The sequence below is a fragment of the Protobothrops mucrosquamatus genome, unplaced genomic scaffold (assembly GCF_001527695.2).
Source record: "Protobothrops mucrosquamatus isolate PMUCROS unplaced genomic scaffold, P.Mucros_1.0 scaffold517, whole genome shotgun sequence".
Lineage (NCBI taxonomy): Eukaryota > Metazoa > Chordata > Lepidosauria > Squamata > Viperidae > Protobothrops > Protobothrops mucrosquamatus.
Window position 1 is genome coordinate 478,910 of NW_015386830.1, and position 22,895 is coordinate 501,804.

Consider the following 22,895-nt stretch of genomic DNA (forward strand, 5'->3'; position numbering starts at 1 on the left):
ATCAGAGTAATAAGAGCTTCGGACCACGAATCTGGTATCTTAGCTTCAGAAAGAAGTTCATTATAAAGTTCCAACATTACATTACCTAGTACTTCCTGCAATGTCTTATATAGCTCTGCTGGTAGCCCATCCGGTCCTGGTGTTTTACCATTTTTTTGTCTGTTGATTGCTTCTATCAATTCCATCATTGTTATTTCCCTTCTAATAACTTTTTAAATTTCTCCGGCATTTTAGGTATCTCTGTTTCTTCCAAGAATTGTTTTATCCTATCATCTGAAACTGTTTGTTGCTTGTATAAGTTCTCATAATATTCCCAAATTATTTTTTTCTTTTCTTCATTTCGATGTTGTAAAATCCCCTCAGCATCTTCCAATGCAGGCCATCTTGATCTCTGGTTTGATCCTCTATTTTCCTTGTCCATAAGGCCTCGTTGCTTCAAAAGTTCAAAATTCAGTCTTTGCTTTTCCTGGTCTTGCTTGTAGGGCAAAGTAAAATTCTCTTTATCCTCAGTTAGGTCCTCTTCTTGTATAATCTGTTTTGTTGAGTAGTCAAGTGCAATCTGAGAGTCAGTTTTAAGTTTTAAAGTAGAAATTCTGGCTCTTAGTTCTATAGTAGCCTCTTTTATTGTAGTACATATTTCTTCTTTAGCCTCATAGATCTTTTCCAGTATAGTTTACAGTTTAAGTGTGGTTGCGGCTTCTCCATTTTAGCAATAGTTGAAGAAAAATCCTTTTCCTTTTTAGTGAAAGTTAGAATTGAACATTATCCACCCCCACAGATCACACAGCTAGCTCAAATTATCTTTTCTCTTGAAAAACAGTTTGAAGGCCAAAACCATCTCATCTCCAGATAGACAAGAATCCAATATTAATTTTTGACCAGTAGGTGTCCTCAGTGAGTTAAAAAGACTTCTTCAAACGCCATTTTTCCTTTTTTCTATTTTTTAAAGGAAGAATAGAACAAGAAATACTCTGCCGATATAATACCGCTCCAAAAAACACAAAAAACAGTTTTTTCTGCAGCTCAATGTAAGTAGAGATAGAATATAGTCTTTAAATGAATATTTATTTGTTTTTTCTGTCCTTTTATAAAATGCATTTGTTCCCACGATTACCAAAGCCGCTTTCTCCAGACGGGGAAATAATAGCACAAACAGCTTCTACAGGCAAAAACAGCACGGGGTGTGGAGAGGAATAAAAAGGGTCTCACCTGGATCATCTGCGGTGGGTTTTTAACGCTTAGATGACGATGTGACTTTCGGCTGGTGCAGCAGGGTGATCGGCCATCTTGCAGGCCGATCTTTGCTCTGTCGGCCCTAAGGAGATAGCTGGAGACTCGGGGGAAGCTGCCGCCCTCCCCTATCTACCAGCAAGCCTCCTCCTTGGTGGTCACCCCTCCAGGGCGACTGTCGACCCCCTGGGGGGTTTATCGGTGAAGGAAACTCCGGGCGGCACGGAGACAAGTCTCCAGGCACGACCGGCGTCGCCGTGTTCCGGAACCGGAAGTCAGGATCGACTATTTTTATAATTCACATTTTACGTAGGACAAAAGACAGCTAGTTTAAGATCAAATACTCAGGTCTCAATTTAGGGTTACCATTTTTCTAATTATTTTCATAGTTCAAAAAAGAGCATATTCTAGAAATGAGGTTAATTGTATAATGTTATGTGAATGGCACAATGCACAAAATGTCTTTTTGCTGCCTTCTCACAGTGAAACTACCAGTGGCTCATTGAATTAGTTACCTTTGGATGCTTTCATCAGAATCAAGTGGGCCCAAAGCTGTGTTTCAAAATCAAAAGTCTTTTAGCAATCATGGTATGAAATTGAGAGTCTCCAGTTTCAATAACATTTATTTATATGTTTTCTGGCCTCTCTTCCTCTTCTACACAAGTGGCACCAAGAATGACATTGCCACAGACTTTAGCTGGGAAACACCTGTTCTGTTCTCCTTCCATGTATGCTACATGGACAGAAAAGTTTGGAATTGTAGTGTCAACAGAGCAAAAAAAGAAACTATCTAGAAATCTAGACAATCTATGGGAATCCATGGCTACCCAAATTAATTCTTGAATTCCTCAGTAGATATCATTTGTCTTCTGTTACTGTCTTTTCAGCCAGAGATTTTATAACCATCAATATTAATTTGTTGCTTTGATGTAATTGTCCGGAACAAAAATATTATATTTTTGTAAATCAAAGTATTAAATCAACTCCTGAAAATGAGGCAGAGAGTGAGGTAGGGAGAAACAAGAGCACGGGACTGCAAGGGAATTTGTAAACCAGCTATTCTTGGAGCCTATAACATTGTGGCTGCAACGGTCCATGGATATCTCTTTTACTGTCATCAGTGTTTGTGTTCCAGTTGATTCTATTATTTTTAGATTCTTTTAACTAAACATCATAAAATGGAAGTTACGTAAAGCTATGAAGCAAAATGCCAGCCTCCAGCATTATTCCTATACAGTATGCAAGAATACTTCTGGACTTTGTACTTTTACCTATTTTACCATAATGGGTAGAAATGATTTGGCGTTGCAGCTCAGTACTTCATTTCAAAATTTCCTTCTCTGCCCAGAACTTAAACAAAGTGATATGGCAGGATTTAAGTGGTGAAGAACTTGCTTAAATAAATCCAATGAGAGACAGTACATTAAATCCCAAGTCTATTCCGTTGTTTAACAATTCTTATTGTTAGAAAGTTTTTCTTCCTTTCATTTTTTTAATACCCTTCTAAAATGTGGCATCTCTAATTGAACAGAACAAGATCTGACCATAACAGACTGGAATACAATTATTGTTATGACTATTCATGATTGAAGTAGTATGTTTCTGTGAACATTCTTGCTATACCCAGTCTGAACTGAAGAAGTTTCTTGGATGAGAAGCAAAGCATCAAGGAAAAACAAAGACCAGTTGCCTTTTGAAAAAAGCACCTTTGGGACCACCGTAACCTGGATGACTGAGAATCTCCATAGACGTTCTTGCTATACTTTTTCACCTTCCACATATGAAGTTCTCATTAGAAGTTAGATCCATCCATGGAGATTGTAAGTAGAGCCAACAAATTTAATACTCTTCCCCACATGTTCTCTAACTAATTAACCATGTAGTTATGTATAAAAGAAGTTCCAAAGGAAATGTAGAGAAAAACTGCATGCATTGGACCAATAGGGAGCAAATTCGTATATCCTCGCATATTTTTTCCCAGGAAGCAACTAGAAAGGTGAGTATAACTAAACTGTGTGTGAATTGGGCAGCTATATAATTTTTTTAATAAACAAAATAAATAAACACTAACATTCAACGAGGAGTTGCTTCATCAGCCACCTAGACTCTATAACAAACACCAATAAAAACTTTAAAATAACATATGCTTTATTGAAAATCATGTTATGATAATGTATTTGCATTGCACTCATGTTGGAAGCTCTGAGGCGCTTCCAGGTTGAAAGGTTTAGCTGGTGACATCATCGTTGCCTGGGGGATGCCCAGTTGGGCGCTCCTTTCATGTCCCCACTGCAGCAAAGTTTGGGAGTGCACCCCACCCTACGGCAGCACTCGGGTGGGGCTTAATGCAATAAACTAGTATATAATAGTAATAGACATTCATTTAATTTTATCAAGATTATATACTGGTTTCCCTATTGGATGGTAGGATAACATTTTTCTCATTATAACATTATGCCTCTCTCTCATATGAAAAAACCTTCCTTGGTTAACATCAACAACAAATTAAACTTCCACATTTTGTAGCGCACTCCTTACTTTGTTAGCATTTGAATGAAACATGATAGTCAAGCTTCTTGTGTCTTCACTAATATACATCCTATAATGATTGTATTATTTCTGTCTATATAAAAAGGAATTTTGCCTTCTCTTCTTGTATATTAAATTTGTCTGGCATTTCTTTGACACTTCAGTAATAACAACAGAAAACTTACTTTTGTTTGCTCCTGTGTATGAGAAACAATTTTCAATAACGAGTTGCTTCAGCAGCCACCCAGTCTATATCAAGCACAACAACAACAACAAAAGTGAATCTAAGCCATATTTTAGGATAGATCCAACACTGGAGCATAATATAAACCTTTGACTAGGAAATCAACAACCTGCCTTTAAAACTGACTAAGTGACCCTAGCCATTCCTTTTCCTTCAGTCAAACTCACTTTCCGGGCTACTGTGAGAATGAGAGAATATACAAATATACAAAGGACATTGCAATATATAGCCTATTGTATTTAATTGGCCTGTAAGATACAATTCCAGAAGCGTGTGTACGTTTATTTAAGGAATTGTGGGGTTTTAAAGAAACATTTCCCTATATATAAAACCACATTCATTCAATTATGCAATATGTATATAACTCTGTCAACAAAGAATGTACTTCAGATGGCTAGTAATGCTAAGTGACAGTGGCACAATATTATCGAACTGGTAACTCTGCTTATTGTTGAATTTCCCTGTCAGTTTCTAAGGTAACAGTTTCTAGCACTATATTTATCAGAATGTTTTCCCAAACACCTCCACCAACACTTAATTAATCAAACTGTAACAACAGTTTGTCTCTAGTGATTGCAAATTAATAGCAAACTTATGTACAACTATTAAGAGAAAGATGACACCAGTAAAAGCCAATTTATTTAAAGACTTTTGCTTCATATTATAATAGTTTTGATTTTTTTACTTTTATGAAAAAAATAACCTAGCAATCATAAACCAGAAAGCACTAACAAATAACTGACAACATTCCAAAGAAATATCCTGAAGCAGAGAGATTTTGCAGATTCATTTTTATGCCAATATAATAAACCTAGAGAGACAATTTGTTGTAGTGGTTCAGGCATCATGCTAGAAAATAAGAGACAATAAGTTTTACTCCCACCTTAGGCACAAAACCAGCTAGGTAATCTTTTTCTCTGACCTAGGAAGAAGGCAATGGCAAACCACTTCTGAAAAACCTTGCCAAAAAAAACTGCTGGGACTTGTCTAGGTAGTTTCCAAGAATCGGACACAATTGAACAGAAGAAAAAAAAATTAAGCTTAGTTCGAAGTGAATATATACAAATGTACTGTATATAGATTAATGAGAAACTAAATTGTAGATTAAAATCATTTACTTTAATGTTTCTTAAAATGCAACTATGAAGACTGTTCTGTTAAATATTATTTTTCATATAAGACTCAGATTTCATGCAATCTAGATTCTTGAAAGCCAAAATAAGTTTTTGTTTTTTTTAAAAAGTCAACATTACCCAAGTCAGGGGTCCTCAACCCCTGGCTGTGGACCAGCACCGGGCCGTGACATGCCAGAAACTGGTCCGTGCAAACAAGCAAAGCCCCATCCGCGGGATGCAGGCAGTACATGAAACCACGCCCCCTCCAGTCTGCAGAAAACCTCTCTCCACCGAACTGTTCCTGATGCTCAAAAAGTTGAGGACCTCTGACCTAAATGAAGATTGAAGACCATAGAAACAGAAGAGAACTTAGACAACATAGGAGATGATGTAAAATAAACAACTAGAGCAATATTGTGCCATTGCAATACAATATCTCTTTTTATATGCACCATGATGTCTCACACACACACATACAAAAGAGCTGGCACTTAGAGCTAATACTCCAATGGTTAGCTTTACAAAATAAGGAAATTGATTGTACTGTTGAGGGAGTGGCCTTGGAAGACAGGAAAAAAGCTGCAGCCTAGCAGAGGTTAGATAAGAGGCAGCTTATCTACTTTCAAAATCGCAAGATTGCTGTCAGTTCTCCAAAGTAATCCAGACCAAAAAGCACACCCTGGTGTATTAGCTACAAGTCTGAAAATACATCTCTCCCCTCTCACCTTTACAGGGTAAGAAACTAGAAAGGGTCCTGTTATGTTTGGTGTTTGGTGAGGCATTCACGAGGCAGCAGGTGAACAACAACTCTTTATTAACAGTTTAAACAGAACCTGGCTAACTGTCACTTCACCCCTATTTATACACTCAGCCACTAGGTGGCGGCCAATAGGATTCAAGTATTAGTTCCTGCTTTAACACAAGTTGACGAGCATGTACAGTAGACAGAAAGTCTGGCCCTGAACAGAGAGAGTCTTATGACCGTTTTTTCAACATTTCCAAGTAATTCTCCTCAATACATTACAGGTCCCTTCTGAGACATTTGCCATGCCCCCCATTCCTTCTGCAAGCTCAGCTGCTTCTTATCTGACCATTGCCTAGGCTGTGGCTCTTCCTGCTGCCTCTCAAGGTCATTCCTTATATATTAACATTGACTGACTGACTGATTGGTTTTCTGTCATATCAGCAACCATGTTTGACAGATTTTTCTCCAAAATGATATATCTTCAGCCTGGTCCTTCAGGTTTTCCAAGAATGCACCTATTGCAGTGTTTCTCAACCTTGACAATTTTAAGGCATGTGGACTTCAACTCCCAGAATTCCACAGCCAGCATTGCTGGCTGTGGAATTCTGGGAGTTGAAGTCCACATGCCTTAAAATTGTCAAGGTTGAGAAACACTGACCTATTGCTATAGGACAGTGATGGCGAACCTTTTAGAGACCGAGTGCCCAAACTGCAACCCAAAACCCACTTATGCATCGTCGGGTGCCGGGTGGGTGTGGCCAATTGGGGGGGGCGTGGCTACGGTGGTAACGGCAGGCTGGGTGGGACTAAAAAGTTCAGTCAATTCCAACTTTGCAAGATCTTTTTTTTCCCCGCGAGAAGTTGAAATTGACTGATTGATTGAACCTTTTTTTTTTTTGCACACGGCGGCGGAGGCCTAAAACGAAAAGGTTTTATAAAGCCCAGCTGAAGGCCTAGGACTGGGGCGACGGCGTGCGTGCCCACAGAGAGGGCTCTGAGTGCCACCTTTGGCACCCGTGCCATAGGTTCGCCACCACTGCTATAGGAATAGGGTCCATCCACCTGGCTGAAGGTTGTTCTCTTCTGTTTCCTTCCACATTTCCTACCAGTATAGGCTTCTCAAGAAAGCTAAATCTTTGCATAATGTGTCCAAAACTTGGTAGTTTTAGCTTGCTGATTTTTTTCTTGAATGAGAACTCTGTATATAATCCATTTGCCTGATATATATTTTTTTTGTTATCTATGGTTTGCTCTAGAATCCTAGACAACCAATGCTCAAAAGTAGCAACATTTTTCTATTCTGCTTCTTCAAAGCCTAACTTTCACTTTCATGGAATTTCACGGGGGGGGGCTGCATGATTCTAAGCTTAATAGGCATGGAACAGGACGGGTCGCAGCATCTGAATATCTTTTCCAAAGAAGAAGGAAATACTGTCTGAATGACAAAATTCCTTCCTTTTCTTAACATTTCCTAATTAGAAAAGTTCTACATTGGTCTTTTACATAATTGTTCAGAACAACTGTTGTGTAATTCATATGATTAACCTGAAAGTCAGCCAGAGTCACACTATCTTAAACTTGTGGCTTACATTTTAAACGCCCATAAAATCATCATGAAGAGGAAGACAGAATTATATGATGACACTCTTTTCTAATGGAAATATTATAAACTGAATGTGGGAACTTAACACAAATATACTGAAATCACACTCTTGCCAAATCTTTCATTAGCAATAGTTAGAAGTGAGAACTACTTGTGTTCCCCATAATTCATATATGACACTCCATCCATAAAATATTAAACTGGGTGCCAGATTCTTTGTTTGTCCCACACCCAAGCTGTGAATGAGAAAACTACACAGAACAGATTTCTTACAAGGCAAGTTGACACACAGACAACCTGACTGTTATTTGTGCTAAGGATCGCTTTTGCATATGATTTGTCTGAACTTTACACAGCTGCCATTGAAAAAATTCTGTTTCTTTGGAAATCATAAAGACTTCTGTTGTGGTCTGATGCCATTCTAAAATTGGATGTGGATGACTTAAGAGAAAACAAAATCTCTTTTCTCTTTTCTTTAGAGCAAACAAGTACAGATCACCTGTAGCAGAATTCATTTAGCTCAGCTTTGTACCAGACAGCCAGTTTGTTATACTAAATATATATAAAGTAGATGAATAGATTAAGTTTAAGTATTTCAGTCCTGCATGGAAAGCAAACTACATGTCTGAGGTCTTTGCAAGAAGGACAAAGAGGTCAACAGGGAGAAGAAATAAATACTGATGGACATACCTCTGAGGCCTTTCTCCTAGTGTTAAGAAACACAGTTCATTGGCTTGGCACTGCTCATGCTTAAACAGTTGCCACTGTTTCAGAATTTGGATGTCTTTGAATTCCTGCACTCCAATTCTTTAAGGAAAGCCACTAAATCATTAATTAAAAAAAGAAAAGGAAGAAGTTCCCTTTGCAAAATTTTGTCCTGAGGTGCTCTTGATCTATAATTTTTCAAACCCACATGGGATGCCCATAAGGTTGCATATAGACTTTGAAGATTTCAGTGTTGTCAGTCAATGCAATAGCCAGGTTTTGCTGTCCTTCCTGTAAACCTATGTGGTCCCCAGTCACAATGCAATTATGGTAAAACAAGCAACACTGCATCAAAGTGACAAGCAGGGGAACATGATTTACAAAAACAGTGACATTTAATGCTTCATAAATTGTGTACCAACTCTCTCCCTAAACATAAGATAGAGGATAAGAGTCAGATGTGGATGTATATATATGCGGTCAGGTTCTTGCTCAGGGAATAATTGTGACAACTGACTCAGATTCCATATTTGGGGGCATCCCAATCACAATTCAGCTTTTGAAATATTCCAGCAGATCAATCAGGGTAAAAACCTGTAAAAGCCCAGTGACCATTTTGTGTCAGCCATTCAGGGTAGTCTAGAGCAGGGCTTTTCAACCAGTAGTATGGGTACCACCTGTGGTACATTGGCACCTGGCAGGTGGTACGCGACCATCCTAGAAAAGTGGTAGCGAGGGAAGGGAATGAGCTGAACCGGTGGCAGCACCACACAAGCCTGAGCGAGAGATGGCTGGAGCTGCAGAGCTGTCAGGGCTCAGCGGAAGCGCCAGGATCAGTGCCAGGCTCCAGCTGGAGCTCGGTGCTGATCCTGGTGCTTCTGCTGAGCCCTGAAGAAGCACCAATCAGCTGGAAAGCAGCACTGATCCTGGCACTTTGCTGAGCCCAGAAGAAGCACCCATCAGCTGGAATGTTGCAGCTTCTCCAGAATCTTGTGATTTACATTCAAATGCTTGGCAACTGATTCATATTTATGGCGGTCACAGTGTCCCAGGGTCATGTGAAGTGACCAAAACCTGCTGCAACCACCCAGCAGACAGGGGGAATAAAAACCAAACACCACCCCATCCCACCCCCGCTGTCAATCCTCAACAGAAATGCTCATAACAATGAAAACCTCGGACAGGATGAAGAGTGCCACCGGGCGGGCAGGCAGGTGTCTTCCTTGGCTGTGGCTTGGGGGGCACTTTTTTCAGTGCCATTGTAACTTCAAACAGTCACTAAGCAAACTGTTGTAAGTCGAGGACTACCTGTACTTTATCACTTTTTTCTTTTCTTTTTTTTTTTGGTCAAGTTTTTGACACCTTGCTAGGTGACTGGTGGTACTCGGATATTGCCATATCCTAAAAGTGGTACAATGGGAAAAGGTTGAAAAGCCCTGGTCTAGAGAAGAAATCAAAACCATGAGTACTAACACTACCCGTATTGTAAGGTCACAATAACAGAATCTTGGAAATCTGAAAGTACTTTCCCTCTCCCCTGCCTTTACTTTCCAGAGGAATATGGAGGGGCCCTTCTGAGATATTTTCTCTACCTCCATGCCTTCGGTGGACTGAGATATATTTTGTCAGACTATTGTCTACGCTACAGTTCTTCCTCCTGTTTCCTAAGGTTATTCTCACAGCCTATTGCATTTTAGTAAGTCATGTTTAATCCTATCTTCCTATTACTGAGGCACAATACTTCAAATGCTACATTTAAATAAGGATTCAAGAAACTGAACACCCTATTTCTAACAGTTAATCACAGCTGAGAGCTGCACTTGCTTCAAGATATAGTTTTCTGTTCTTGTTTGGCTAATTTTCAGAAATATCCTGCTTCTGGTTTTAAAATGCCAGCAAGCCACGAAACCTATCAGCCTTTGTTGGACCTGACTTCAATTTGTTCAAGTCTTTTAAAAGTCTATACAACATGCAGTACAATAACACATATATTTCTGTCATCATATAACAGAGTTATAGTTTACATAAAGATAGTTGGCAGTTTAATTGAAAGGGCCTCCCAGGACACTAGGCCTTGACTGCCAACCACATTACCTGAGACATGACTGGGGAGGTTATAATATTTTCCAGACAAATCCTTGCCTTAGAAAGCAATTAGAGGTCTGCAAGCAGACATGCCTGCAATCACCCAGTACTTGACTTTTTTTTTTTTTTTGCAGATATGCTGCAAAGACATGCTGCACGTCTACAATCACCCAGTACTCAATTTTCCCCCCAGAGAAATGGGAAAATGTTTTATCTACATATTGGACAGATCACGAAAACAAAACACAAATAAACCACTTAAAACAGCAATATTCCAAACAGTCCCTCTTTTCTGTCTTTAGAGTCAGTTTGGTCTAGTGCAGGGGTAGGCAACCTTGACTCTTTTATGACTCGTGGACCTCAACTCCCAGAATTCCTGAGCCAGCCATGCTGATGGGAAAGGGAGAGATTTCCAAGCTGAGCCATGCTGGCTCAGGAATTCTGGGAGTTGAAGTCCACGAATCATAAAAGAGCCAAGGTTGCCTACCCCTAGTCTAGTGGTTAAGAATCAGGCTAGAAACCGGGAGATTGAGAATTCTAGTCCTGCCTTATGCACAAAGCCAGCTGGGTGATCTTGGGCTAGCCGCTCTCTCTCAGCCCTAGGAAGCTGGTAGTGGCCACTACTTAGGTAGTTTTTTGAAAAATCTACCCAACAAAACTGCAGGGGCTAGTCCAGGTAGCTACCAGTAGTCAAAAACTGACTTGGGTATATACACATACAAACACACACACAATTCCTTCTCCATGTAACTTCTATCCATTTCAACCTACTTAAAGAAGCATGAATGTTGACTAATTCATAAATAAAGCAGTTTCCATTCTGGATTTGGAGGGAAAGGTAGCTCAGCTGATTTTCAAGCCATGTCAGTATGAAGTGGTAATAAGATTCATCTAACTTTGAATAATGTTTCTTTTCAGTCATCTTTTTATATTAAAAATAGCAAATACTATATGCTTTCGTAGATATATGCTTTATTGTTTTTCTTACTCTTTTTTATAATTTATCAAAACTAAATGATTTCTGAGATAAAACACTGAAAAAAAACCATAATATTTTATACCAACGCTATATATAAGTACCAGCATGGTAGACAGATTTTCAATCCTTTCCCTATAATTCCTTAATCAAAAATGTCTGCTTCTTTCCTGCTTTCCTACTTTCTTTGCACACTCAACTGAATTTGCAGAAAGTATCCTACCATTATTATTAATATTTCTTGATCCACTATTGATTGCCATGTCAGCAAAAGTGTTAATCTAGGAGAGTTTTTGTCCAATGTGCTCCATTCTCTTCTTTGAATACCACCATTCAGAATAATTCAATGCTATCCATAAAGCTGGCTAAGAATGATAATACATACAAAGTGTTTTTTTTATCTAGTAAAGTAACCTAGTACTGGTTAACAAGGCAGATTTATTACAAGAATAAATGAAAAATAAACCAAAAGGCAAAAGAATGAACATACTTTATTCCACTCTATTCAGTGAAACTTATTCTGAATTATGTATAGATCTGCAATCTGAACAGAAATATTAATTAGCTGGATACCTTTAATTACAATCCTTTTACTCAATCCTTGAACTGACATCTCCAAAATGGTCCAAATTGAAAAGCTTTTTCTTCCTTTCAGATATTTATCTAAATATTGATTACTGAATACCTGTTCCTCAGTGAAATAGAACCTGCATTTAGTTATTTTCAGTTCATTTTTTGTAATACCACTTAGTTGAGGGAAAATTAAAAATATATAATACAAATTTATTTGGAAAACATCTGGTATGTTTGAAATATAATCCAACTTAATCTATTCCAGATCATAGTGTAAAAAGTCCAAATGAGATTTGGAACAAAATGGCTATAGAGATTCTCAGTCATCCAGGTCCTGGTTGTCCCCAAGATTCAGTTCTGTCAGAACTGAAGAAACTTCTTGGATGAGAAGCGAAACGTCTTCAAGGAAAAACAAAAGTCCAGTTGCCTTTTGATAAAAAGCATCTTTGGGTTATTTGGAACAAAATAATTAACTACAGCCTAACTACAGTACAATGAATGTGAAACATACTCTTAGAAGCAGGATTTTTCAATATCTGTTTCCAGGCTTTGGTTATCATGTCTAGTGTCACTCAGGAATGACTTTTTAGCATGTGTATCAACATGGACCATTTTAGAAGATCTGGGATAATGGAACTGAACTGCATTGCAATTCATTAAAACCAATTCAAATATAGAATGTGCTAATAATCATATTTTCATTTACTTAATACCGAGGCTTCAGTATATTGCTTACCTATAACTGATAATTTATCCTGATTTATTACCTGTGAAAGAAAAATAATTGGAAATATATCTTTATATATTTATTTCTCTTTTTATGGCAAATGAATTTATCTAAAAGAATAAACTGAAAGAAGGACTTTCTTTGCTTATCTTTATGCACAGGAGAATAAAATGTAAGCCTAAAATAGGCTTTAAACAGAGAATCGACCAATGTAAGGTCCTTCAGAATTGGTTCTACATTAAGCCCAACTAGAACTTTTATAGCTGAATTCTCTACCAGACAAATTTTCTAAACTGATTTCATGAGTAGCCTCAAATATAACACAATACTGTAGCCCAGACTGGAAGTTACTAATATATCAATCATTATAAAACTACCTCAGTTTAGAAAAGGGAATAGCTGGTGGATCAGACAAACCTGCTAAGTTCATTACTATAAGAAATGAAGCAGCTGTTATGAAAATGAAAGAGCAGAAAGGAATAAAAGAGTTAATCAGTCACTAATTAAACTTGTATATAATAGACCTCTTGCTAACCAGATAAAGGAAAGGCATTAACAGCTAAAGATTGAATCAGTTTGTTGCTCCAAAATAAAAATAAATCTCCAACATCATTCCTTAGAGGACCTCAAAAATTTAGGTATAATTGAACATGACTGCTTTTCATCAAAAGAAAATGTATAAACAATATTACCCTTTATTTTTTGTCCTTTGAAGACACATCTCAACAGAATGTCTTTTGTTCTGCAGAAATCTCTGTGTTTCCCATCAGATACAATATTTTTGTCTACTTTTTATATTACCTATGACTTTACTGAAAATTATATTGATGTATATAAAAAAGGACACAGATTTGTAATGTATACTCCTTTTATGTGAATGTTGCTAGGCAACAAGTAGCCCATACTAATTTTCACGATGGACAAGTCTTTGAATTTAGTGGGGGAAATAATAGCTTAAGCAAACAGATGGGATTGTACAGTTAGGAAGAATCTGAACAAAGTTTTTCAAGCATTTCTTACAGGTTGGTTTTCTTTGGTATGAGTAGAATTCATGACAATAATGTTGCATCAAATGTGAAATATGTGTAACATTGGCTAAAAAGGGACAAAATATGGCAGCAGGAAGATAAAAGGCAGAAATAGAAAATTATGGATCAACCTATATATACAACAGGTGGCAGGACATAGTTGATCTTGACAGCTCTTGAAAAAGCTAAGTATTTATTTTAATTTGATATTATATATATAATATTTAGAAACTGCCCGTATCCCTCACAGAGTGACAATCAAAATAGGATTAGATCTGGCTAACAATACCAAGATAGTATTATTTCTTTGAGAACAACAGTAGAATGTAAACATTATGACCTATATAAGCTAAATGTTCTTTATGTGATTTTTCAGTCAATTCATATTGTTGAATTTTCATGGCTCTACATTACCTAATGCACGAACATAGGTTCTTTTCCTTGAACATAATTGACTTTGCAAAATATAGCTTTGTAAGGAAACTGACACCTTCACATTTCAAAAGCAAACAAAATGTCTGAAGAAATATAATCCAATCTTCGAAGTAACTCTTTGTTTCCAAAGTTTTGCTTTTAATTACTCTGAATTCTGTATTGGCTTAGGCATGTGCAGTAATTCCTACTAAAGTCAATTCATTAAGCCAGTTTGACCCTCCCCCCTTAAAAGCAACTTTCCCTTTTTGAAATGTGAGCATATGTGGAAGTAGCCCTTAAGTTTCTGATGGTGTGAAAAAAAAATCCCTCTCATTTACTCATCTTTATTTTATCCATATTATAATAGATTTTGACCAGTTCTTTCCATTTTTGAAAGTATCACTCTATTCACTCTTTTTAAGCCATGATTTCATGATCTCACAAGTTGGATTTTTTGCACAGCCCTTCCTCCAACATTTTCTTCTACTACCTAGTGTACCTTCTTTTCCAAAACATTAGTGTTAGAAGACTTTCCTCCATGCCAACTCCCATTGGCAGAAGAACTTCTGTTCAGGATATTTGTCCAATCTTTTTATGCCTCCTTGTCTGATTGTCTCTGATTATCTATATTTAACTTAGACATTTGTGAAATAGTCCAGATAAATGTTTTGAACATTATACCCATTATATAAAATATTACTATAATATTTGGCAATATATTATCTCCTATTTTACTACATGGAACTATTAAGTAGTCCCTACAGTCAACCATATTTCGTTCTGCATCACGTGTCCCTGAGCTTTCCCAACCACTCTTAAAAAGAATCATAAATACCTGTTGTTCAAATTATTTTCTAAATTCTATTGTTCCCAACAGCAAAGATCATGACATCAAATAATATTTGCATCTCATTTTCTTACATTGCTAGAAACACTTCCTGATGGGGGGATAATTTATGTAAGTATACTGGATCCTGCCATCAAAGCTGTCACTCATTTCTCTACATGCACTACATGGAAGCTAGTGTTTAATTACTCTTCTGTAAACCAGATACAGGCTGTTGGTTATTAAAATGCTGTAGGAGCACACAAATGTGATCAATACAAAAGCATATTAAACTGTATTTTAACTGTTCATATATCAAGTGGATTCATTTGCTTTTGTCCCTTTTAATGTCATAATAATTGCTGTTAAACATAAAATAGCCAAAAAGAAAGACAATGCTTTACAAAGACAATGCTTTACAAAGACAAAGACAATTGTAAAGAATTGTGGATCCACATTTTTGTGAACAAGTTTAACAAAGAAATGTTTAAACAGCACCACAGGTGACTACAAATTCCTAAGACTAAATTCAGAAAATATTAGCACTCCATTGTTAGGATTCATATTACTGGCTTCCCATAATATTTGACAATTTTTGGTTCCTGATGATTGTTAATAGGACCACAAATTTATATAACATCTTACTGATTCTTAATAGAACAGAAGTCAATACAGATTTCATTGAGTTCATCAGGAACTCTTTGTTGAGTTCATCAGGAACACAAGACACATACAAGTCACCACTTCTATTTTTCCTCACAACACCACTGTGAGGTAAGTAAGGTGAGAGATTGAGACTAGACCACAGTCAATCCCTGAGCTTTTGTAGCTAAGGTAGACTAGGACTTGATGTCCTTGCTTTCAGTCCAGTGTCATAATGTCACTGAACTGGAAGTTAATAATCACATATTACGTATGTAGCCTATTTCCACATGGAATAGAATGTGGGGAGCAGAGTAGACTGTTCATCTTCAGGCTCTAACATGTTTTTAGAGTCATCTATATTTTTTAAAAATCATGCAAAATAACAAGACTTCTATTAGTCTAGCCTATTATTTCTTACTCAGAATCTAATTTTTGTTTAAAGGAACATTAAAACATTCACTCTTGTTCGCAGTTGGATGTAGTATATTTCTACAATCTCAACAGCTATAGTTTGATTCAGATCTAACATGGCTCAGTTTATAAAATAGACATGCATATACAATATACCCATGGACAACCTCCTTCTTTGATGAACTATCACTTATATGTAGTCCTAAATCTTATCTTTGGATCAGATACACCTAGCTTTGTGGCAATTCCAGGCTAGAAGTATTGCATTTTAGAACATGTAATTCATTTCTAGATTTGCCCTGATTAACATACCAGCTGTATTTACTCATTGAGACTAAACCAATTAATTACAGTTAGAAGAGCTGGTTATGAAAAAGTCTGTAGGAGTAAAAGTGTCTTGAAGGCTTGAGATGAGCCCCTAAGCTAAACTTACTGGTAATTGGAATAAAAAATAGATATAATCATCTTTCTCACATGAAATCAGTAATAGGATGGGAAGCAATGAATTATACTAGCACTTGGGTCTCACACTGCAAGTTGTCTTGTTTTGAAGGTGTAAAAACCAAAAATCGGTGAAGACTTTTTGCTGCCATCTGCTGTTACGAATGCATAGCTCTAACCAACCTGTTCATTGTTTTCCCAGTTGTCAAAACATGACTGCAGCGTTTCATTTATGCCTCAGATACATACCGTTATATAAAAATAAAAAGACTGAGATCCAAATATCCATATTAAAGTAGAAGCAGAGTAAATGAATACATGTGCGGACACACAAATCTTCCCATATATATGCCTGGCTGAGGAATTCTGGGAGTTGAAGTCCACAAGTCATAAAAGGGCCAAGTTTGAAGACGCCTGGTCTAGACTGATAGGACTAATTCTCAAAACCAGTGACAAAACATACATGATAGAAATATCTTTTCCACTCTGTCATTTTACTTCAATTACTAACTAAAAGGCTAAAAATGGTAATTAATATTATTGTTACATAATTCCTTCATCCATTTCAACTAAAAGCATATACAAAATAGCCTTCTTAAACCAGATACTACTTTTTCTGCATAAAAGCAAAAGGGATCATTTTGTAGCATTTTCATTTCAAAACATTTTGCTCAATATATTTTGTTTTAAAACTATAGAGATAAAAAATAAATTGGGTCTGAGCATTTGATTTATTAGGCTCTGTTTTGCTGAAGTGTTAACTAAATACTATAATCTTTTGCAGTGCCATATTCCAGCAAAAGTTAATTTCATACAAGTTGTATTAGTCAAGAACTCATCACTTCAGTATTTTTTTCTGCCATATGTGAATTGCCCAACATTTTCAGCTTGATCCCACCAACTTCCCATCTTGATAAAGTTATCAGTTTTCCACACTTATTAAGAAAGTCAGAGTTATTCAGGCTGGGCTCATTTTTCCTTTCTAGTTCATTTCCTTCTCTTTTCTACTACCTCGTAAAAGGTAGTATCAGAATTGCAATAACCTCTAGGTCTTTAAATTCATAGTTCTATTGACTATTCCAGTGTTTCCAATTTCAGCAGCCTTAAGATGTATAGACTTTGACTCCCAGATTTCCTCACCAAGCCCAACCCATGCTGGCTAGGGAATTCTGGGAGTCAAAATCCATACATCTTAATATATCTGAGATTAGGAAACACTGACCTCTTCTGCAAATGGATTTTCAACTTCAGAAGCAAACTGATAAAACTGAAGAAGCAAACACACTAAAATACTACATTGATAAACTGTAGAATAAGTGCAGGAAACCTATCTTGTGTTTTAGTCAGATACTATGATAAAAATGTCCAATGTTTTTCTTTACTTTGCAGGCACAGAATTTCTAAAGTTAAGACAGAGTCATCTTTGCTTGGCATGTGCCCTATGACTGAACTTGGGCTTCTTAAAGTGTGCTCTTGAATAGCCTTAAGCAACAAGCATTAAAAGATATCTCCCAACTTCCTGATCTATTCTACCCTGAGCTTCATCACTGGGAAACAGGAGAAGACACAGGATGCATTGAACACATTTTACTACCATAGCTTGTATTTTGATTTCCTTTAGAAAAAAACAAAACAAGACTGTACAGTATTTCTTACCTCACATCCATCACAGGCAACAGGCATGAAAAACTGGGACCTCAGCATCCACAGAAGAAGTGTAGTCCTAAGAAAGACGGTTATTATTAAAGAGTTGGCATTTCATATACATTTATCTAGTATCTCTTTTTCAAGTAGATCCTGTTTTAAAATGGGAAGGAAAATAATGAAAATCTATTTCAGCATTTCTTTACTAAGATCAAGTCAAATAGCCTACACTATTTTAGTTTATAGTTCCAGATTCTTCAATATTTATTAAATGATCCATAAAACTCATAAAAACTCAGCAATACTGTTGAATTCAATAACTACTAAAAATAGAATTACAAGATGATCCACAGTGCTAGGCTTGGTGAAGGTATAGGTTAGCACATAGAGCCTACTAGCCTAAATAATGTGACTAGTAATAACTGAAAGGGCAAAATATGAAACTATGTAAGATTGTGCTACTTTCTTTTACCTATCCTTGTCCAAAAGCTACATAAATGGTCTTTTCCTCTGTGTTTGACTTTGCGTTAAGGCAAAAAAAGAAAAAAATAAATTTCTTTCCATTTCTTTCCCATGCTCATTTACCCACAAATCACCTGCTTTTTTTTTAGATTTATTCACATGTTGGATCACACATTATATTTAGTTTAATAGCCTATTAAAGACAAAATTGTTAGTTTTATAAGCAGGGACATATTGAAGAAACAATCCCCACCAAACTCTGGCTGAAAATCTAACTGACTTTGTCTGGGCTCAGAAATTTAAAAGGATCAAGCCTCCTATCAGTATATGGATAGGAGACTACCAGGAAACCTCAAGGCTATATTGGGAAGATAGAAAAACACTCTGAAAGAAGGTAGGGGGAAAAAAGTAAAAATTCATTTGCATTTTGCTGCCAAGAAAATAAGTAAATTCAAAATAAGCAATGGAGTCTAATTATTGAATGTAGAATTGATCCTCTCAGAATTCCCTCTAGCACATAATTTAAAGTTTAAGTCTCATGAATTGCATATAACCTTTAATCAAAAATACCAGTTTACCAAGCTATGAAATATTGACTTTAGAAATCCACAACAAGCTTTTCTGGGCCAATGAACTTTTGTTTCATATATTCTGATATGATAATATCTTACCTCAGGAAAACTTCAAATATTACCTGTCACAGACTTGAATAAAGATATTTGTTAATTTTTGCTTTATTTTAATTGAATGTTATATTTTAAGCCCTCATCTAAATTTTAAGGAGAAGTAACTTGCTCTATAAATATGAGACCCACCAAGGAGAAAACAAAATGAACTGCTTTTTTAGGACTGTTTATATACTCTTTCTAGAAAGTGTTTTCTAGCCTTAGTTAAGCTAGATAGCATACCATAACTTCATTGGCACCAACAACTAGGAATGAAGTAAATGTTAATTGATGACTTAGATGGCATTTTGCACAAGAACATTTATTCGTGTCTATTGGACCACATCTACTGGAACATTTATTTGTGTTTATTGTAACTTAGTTACAAAAATACCATTACTGCTTAATGGTATTGCCTGAACACATTGGCCTCCACAATCTTGTTTGTACAAGCTAAAATTAAATCGAAAAAAATATATATTGTGGTCTGTGATGTCAGATTAAGTAGAAAGGATAACTCTCTCCCATGTTCTGACATATTCCAATTTGTTTCAGAATGAATGGACAAATGTTGATTAATACTTACATCTCCTGAATCTGGGTACACTATTAGAATATCATCACATACGTGAAGAATGGCCTTATTTGTGCAATTGACAGCTAATGATTCACCTAACAGAAAACTGTCGGTGATATTAGAATCCAACAGTCCTATATCAACATGTTTTAGAATCAGTGTATAACTGTCGGTGATATTAGAATCTATGTTGCCGGAGGACCAGGTTAACTGTGACAACATCTTTATAATTCAGTGTTTTTTATAAATAACTTTTAACGGGAGTGGGAGGCATGATTAGAATCCAGTCATGGGATAAGGGGATTTTGCATCTCCCCTTATGATCCCAGATGATGATGATGATGATGATGATGATGATGATGATGATGATGATGGTGATGATCTTGTTTTCCTTTTTCTGCTCCTTCTCTTTCTTTTTCAATTATGGAAATATTGCTTGATTCAGCAATGCAGATTGAAACTTGGGGATACATATTCATTGATTTGAAGTAGTCCAGCAGTAGCATGCTGAAGCTTCCATCATGATATAATGATAAACGCGTTTCTAAGCCATATAAATACTGTAAGCTATAAAAATATTATGAAGCGCTGATAACAAGCTTATATTTCACTGAAACATTTCTCTCTTATAACAGAGGGGCTCACACTTAACAGAAGTTTTCTCTGACATAAAAAAGCAAAAAAATTATGTTCCCTTATATTGTAGAAATATTTTTAGGTTTTATAGATCTTACTGCTTAAATTACTTTTTTAAAAAGATGGGGCAAGGGTTGTCAAAGGCAACTGCTTTCTGTGCAGCCTGCCTAATTCTTTGACATTGTGCTAGCTTGCTGAAAGCCTCATTGCTGCCACTACTATCTAGAAGTGACCAAACCTCACCATGTATCCCTCTTGATGTTCCACTGAAACCAGTGAAAAGGGCATTCTTCCAAGAAGGACACAACTTGCCCACAAACTATTCCACTTGTCATAAAAACTGGGTGATCAGAGACTGCAAAGCTACATTATTTCAAAAGGACAAATCAGTAAATTTTATACCATTATTGACCTTCCAGAAATGCGAGGGGGCAAGGACATTTTAAATATAGTTTGTGAAGCTTTTATTTAAAAAGAATTTCTCCTGCATCAACTCTTTCAACTCTTTGTTGAAAGCTGCCGTGCTGTCCTTTCCTCAAACACGCTATATTTATCTTTCAACAAATTTAGAGGAAATATATCTGAAGAACCACTTATCCTGATATGAATCTACATGGACACCACCAGTACAATAGACCTTCTCAAAAAAGTTTTCATTTCCGACAATATGTTTATCAGGAAGATGGAAAAAAGCTATTCCTTGGGTTCTTCCCCTGTTTTGAAATGCATTTCTTCAGGAGCTGTACTCAGCCCCCACTTGTCTGCTTTTAGGAAAAGGATGAATAGCTTCCTCTTTCATCAGGCCTTTTTATTTTGAGCTAGCTGACACTGAGTTTAAACTGTGTGTGTGTGTGTAAGTGTTTTTTTTCTTTTTAAAAAATTCTTATTCCTATCTTGAGGACTCTATAGACCAGACATGTGAAATACAAGGCCCGGGGGCCGCATGCGGCCCGCCAAGTCATTTCATGTGGCCCGCGAAGCCATCCTGGAAACAGTGAGGGAACAGCCCCCACTGCCTTGGCCCTGGCCCAGGCCGGCCAGCTGGGAGCCAATGTACAATTTTGTGGTGGCATTGTGGGGCTGGGCTTGGTGCCACGGGTGCTCGAGGGCCAGGCTGGGCATTTGACCTCTGCTGCCCAGGGCTCTGGGCAGCCCACACTACCATATATCCCACATGACCTGAGAGGAACAGTGAGGCTCCTCCAGTGGACCATGCCTTGGCACTTGTCCTGGTCCCACCCCCTTCTGCCAGAGACCCTCAGATCTGTCCCACTCCTGCCCAGGCCCCCACAGGCACCAAGTAGGCCACACCCACTTCCTCCACGCCCACCCAGTAGGCTGCACCCACTCTGGCCACACCCACCCGGCCCCCCAAGGGCAACTTCAATGCTGATGCGGCCCTCAATGAAATTGAGTTTGACACCCCTGCTATAGGCAGAAAGTTAAGTAGAATAAAGAAAAAGCAGCAGCATTCCCAATCTGTTGACATTTGAATTATAGTGTTGTATTTCAAACTGACTAATTTTTCATTTTTTTATGTTAAAAATATTTATTGGGATTTATTTATTTATATTGGCCACCCAGTTCCAGTGGACTGAATTATTTAACAATGATATAGTGTATGCAGGTGTGTGTGTGTGTGTGTGTGTGTGTGTGTATGTGTGTATATGTACACACACACACACACACACACATATATATATCTTAAAAACAATCTTAAAAACCGATGACTGATTCCTGGGTGCATACATGGTAAGAATATAAACAAAAGTGAACACCAGGAAAGTAAAAAACTACAAAAGTTTTAATAAACTTAATAAATTTCACCGGCTCACTGCCGGCATCTTCAGGGATCTATGTAGGTCAACCTGAAGATGCCGGCAGTGAGCCGGTGAAAGCTTGGGTCGTAATTTATTAAAACTTTTGTAGTTCTTTACTTTCCTGGTGTTCACTTTTGTTTATATTCTTACTAGATAGATAGATAGATAGATAGATAGATAGATAGATAGATAGATAGATAGATAGATAGATAGATAGATAGATAGATAGATAGATAGATAGATAGATAGATAGATAGATAGATAGATAGATAGATAGATAGATAGATAGATAGATAGATAGATAGATAGATAGATAGATAGATAGATAGATAGATAGATAGATAGATATTAGGAGAAGCCCTCCTATTCAACAACCTCTTACAATACTAAACAACACAGTATCAGCAGTAGAGACCTTCAATTTTGTAGGTTCTATAATATCTCAGGACTTAAAATGGACACCTAATATCAAAAAATAATCAAAAAAGCACAACAAATAATGTTTTCCCTCACCAACTCAGAAAGCTCAGACTGCCCAAGGGGCTGCTGATACAGTTCTACAAAGGAATTATTCAGTCTGTCATTTGCACCTCTATAACTGTCTGGTTTGGCACAGCAACCATACAAGACAACACAGACTTCAATGGATTGTTAGAACTGCAGAAAAAACAATTGCTTGCCTTCCATTGAGGACCTGTGTACTGCATGAGCCAGAAAGAGGGCTGTGAAACTATCTACAGACCCCTCACATCCTAGACTGTTTCAACTTCTTCCCTTAAAACGACGCTATAGGA

General features: G+C 37.0%; 1 protein-coding gene across 1 annotated transcript in view; it reads right to left on the bottom strand.

Moving 5' to 3' along the window:
• HTR4 (5-hydroxytryptamine receptor 4) overlaps positions 1-19,867 on the bottom strand; it is a 143,953-nt gene extending 124,086 nt beyond the window's left edge. The window contains exons 1-2 of the mRNA XM_015816880.1: positions 19,655-19,867; positions 210-559 (exon numbers count right to left, since the gene is read on the bottom strand). Coding sequence (XP_015672366.1) covers positions 210-559; positions 19,655-19,867 — 563 coding nt within the window. The remainder of the gene's footprint in view (positions 1-209; positions 560-19,654) is intronic.
• Between the last annotated feature and the right edge of the window lie 3,028 nt (positions 19,868-22,895).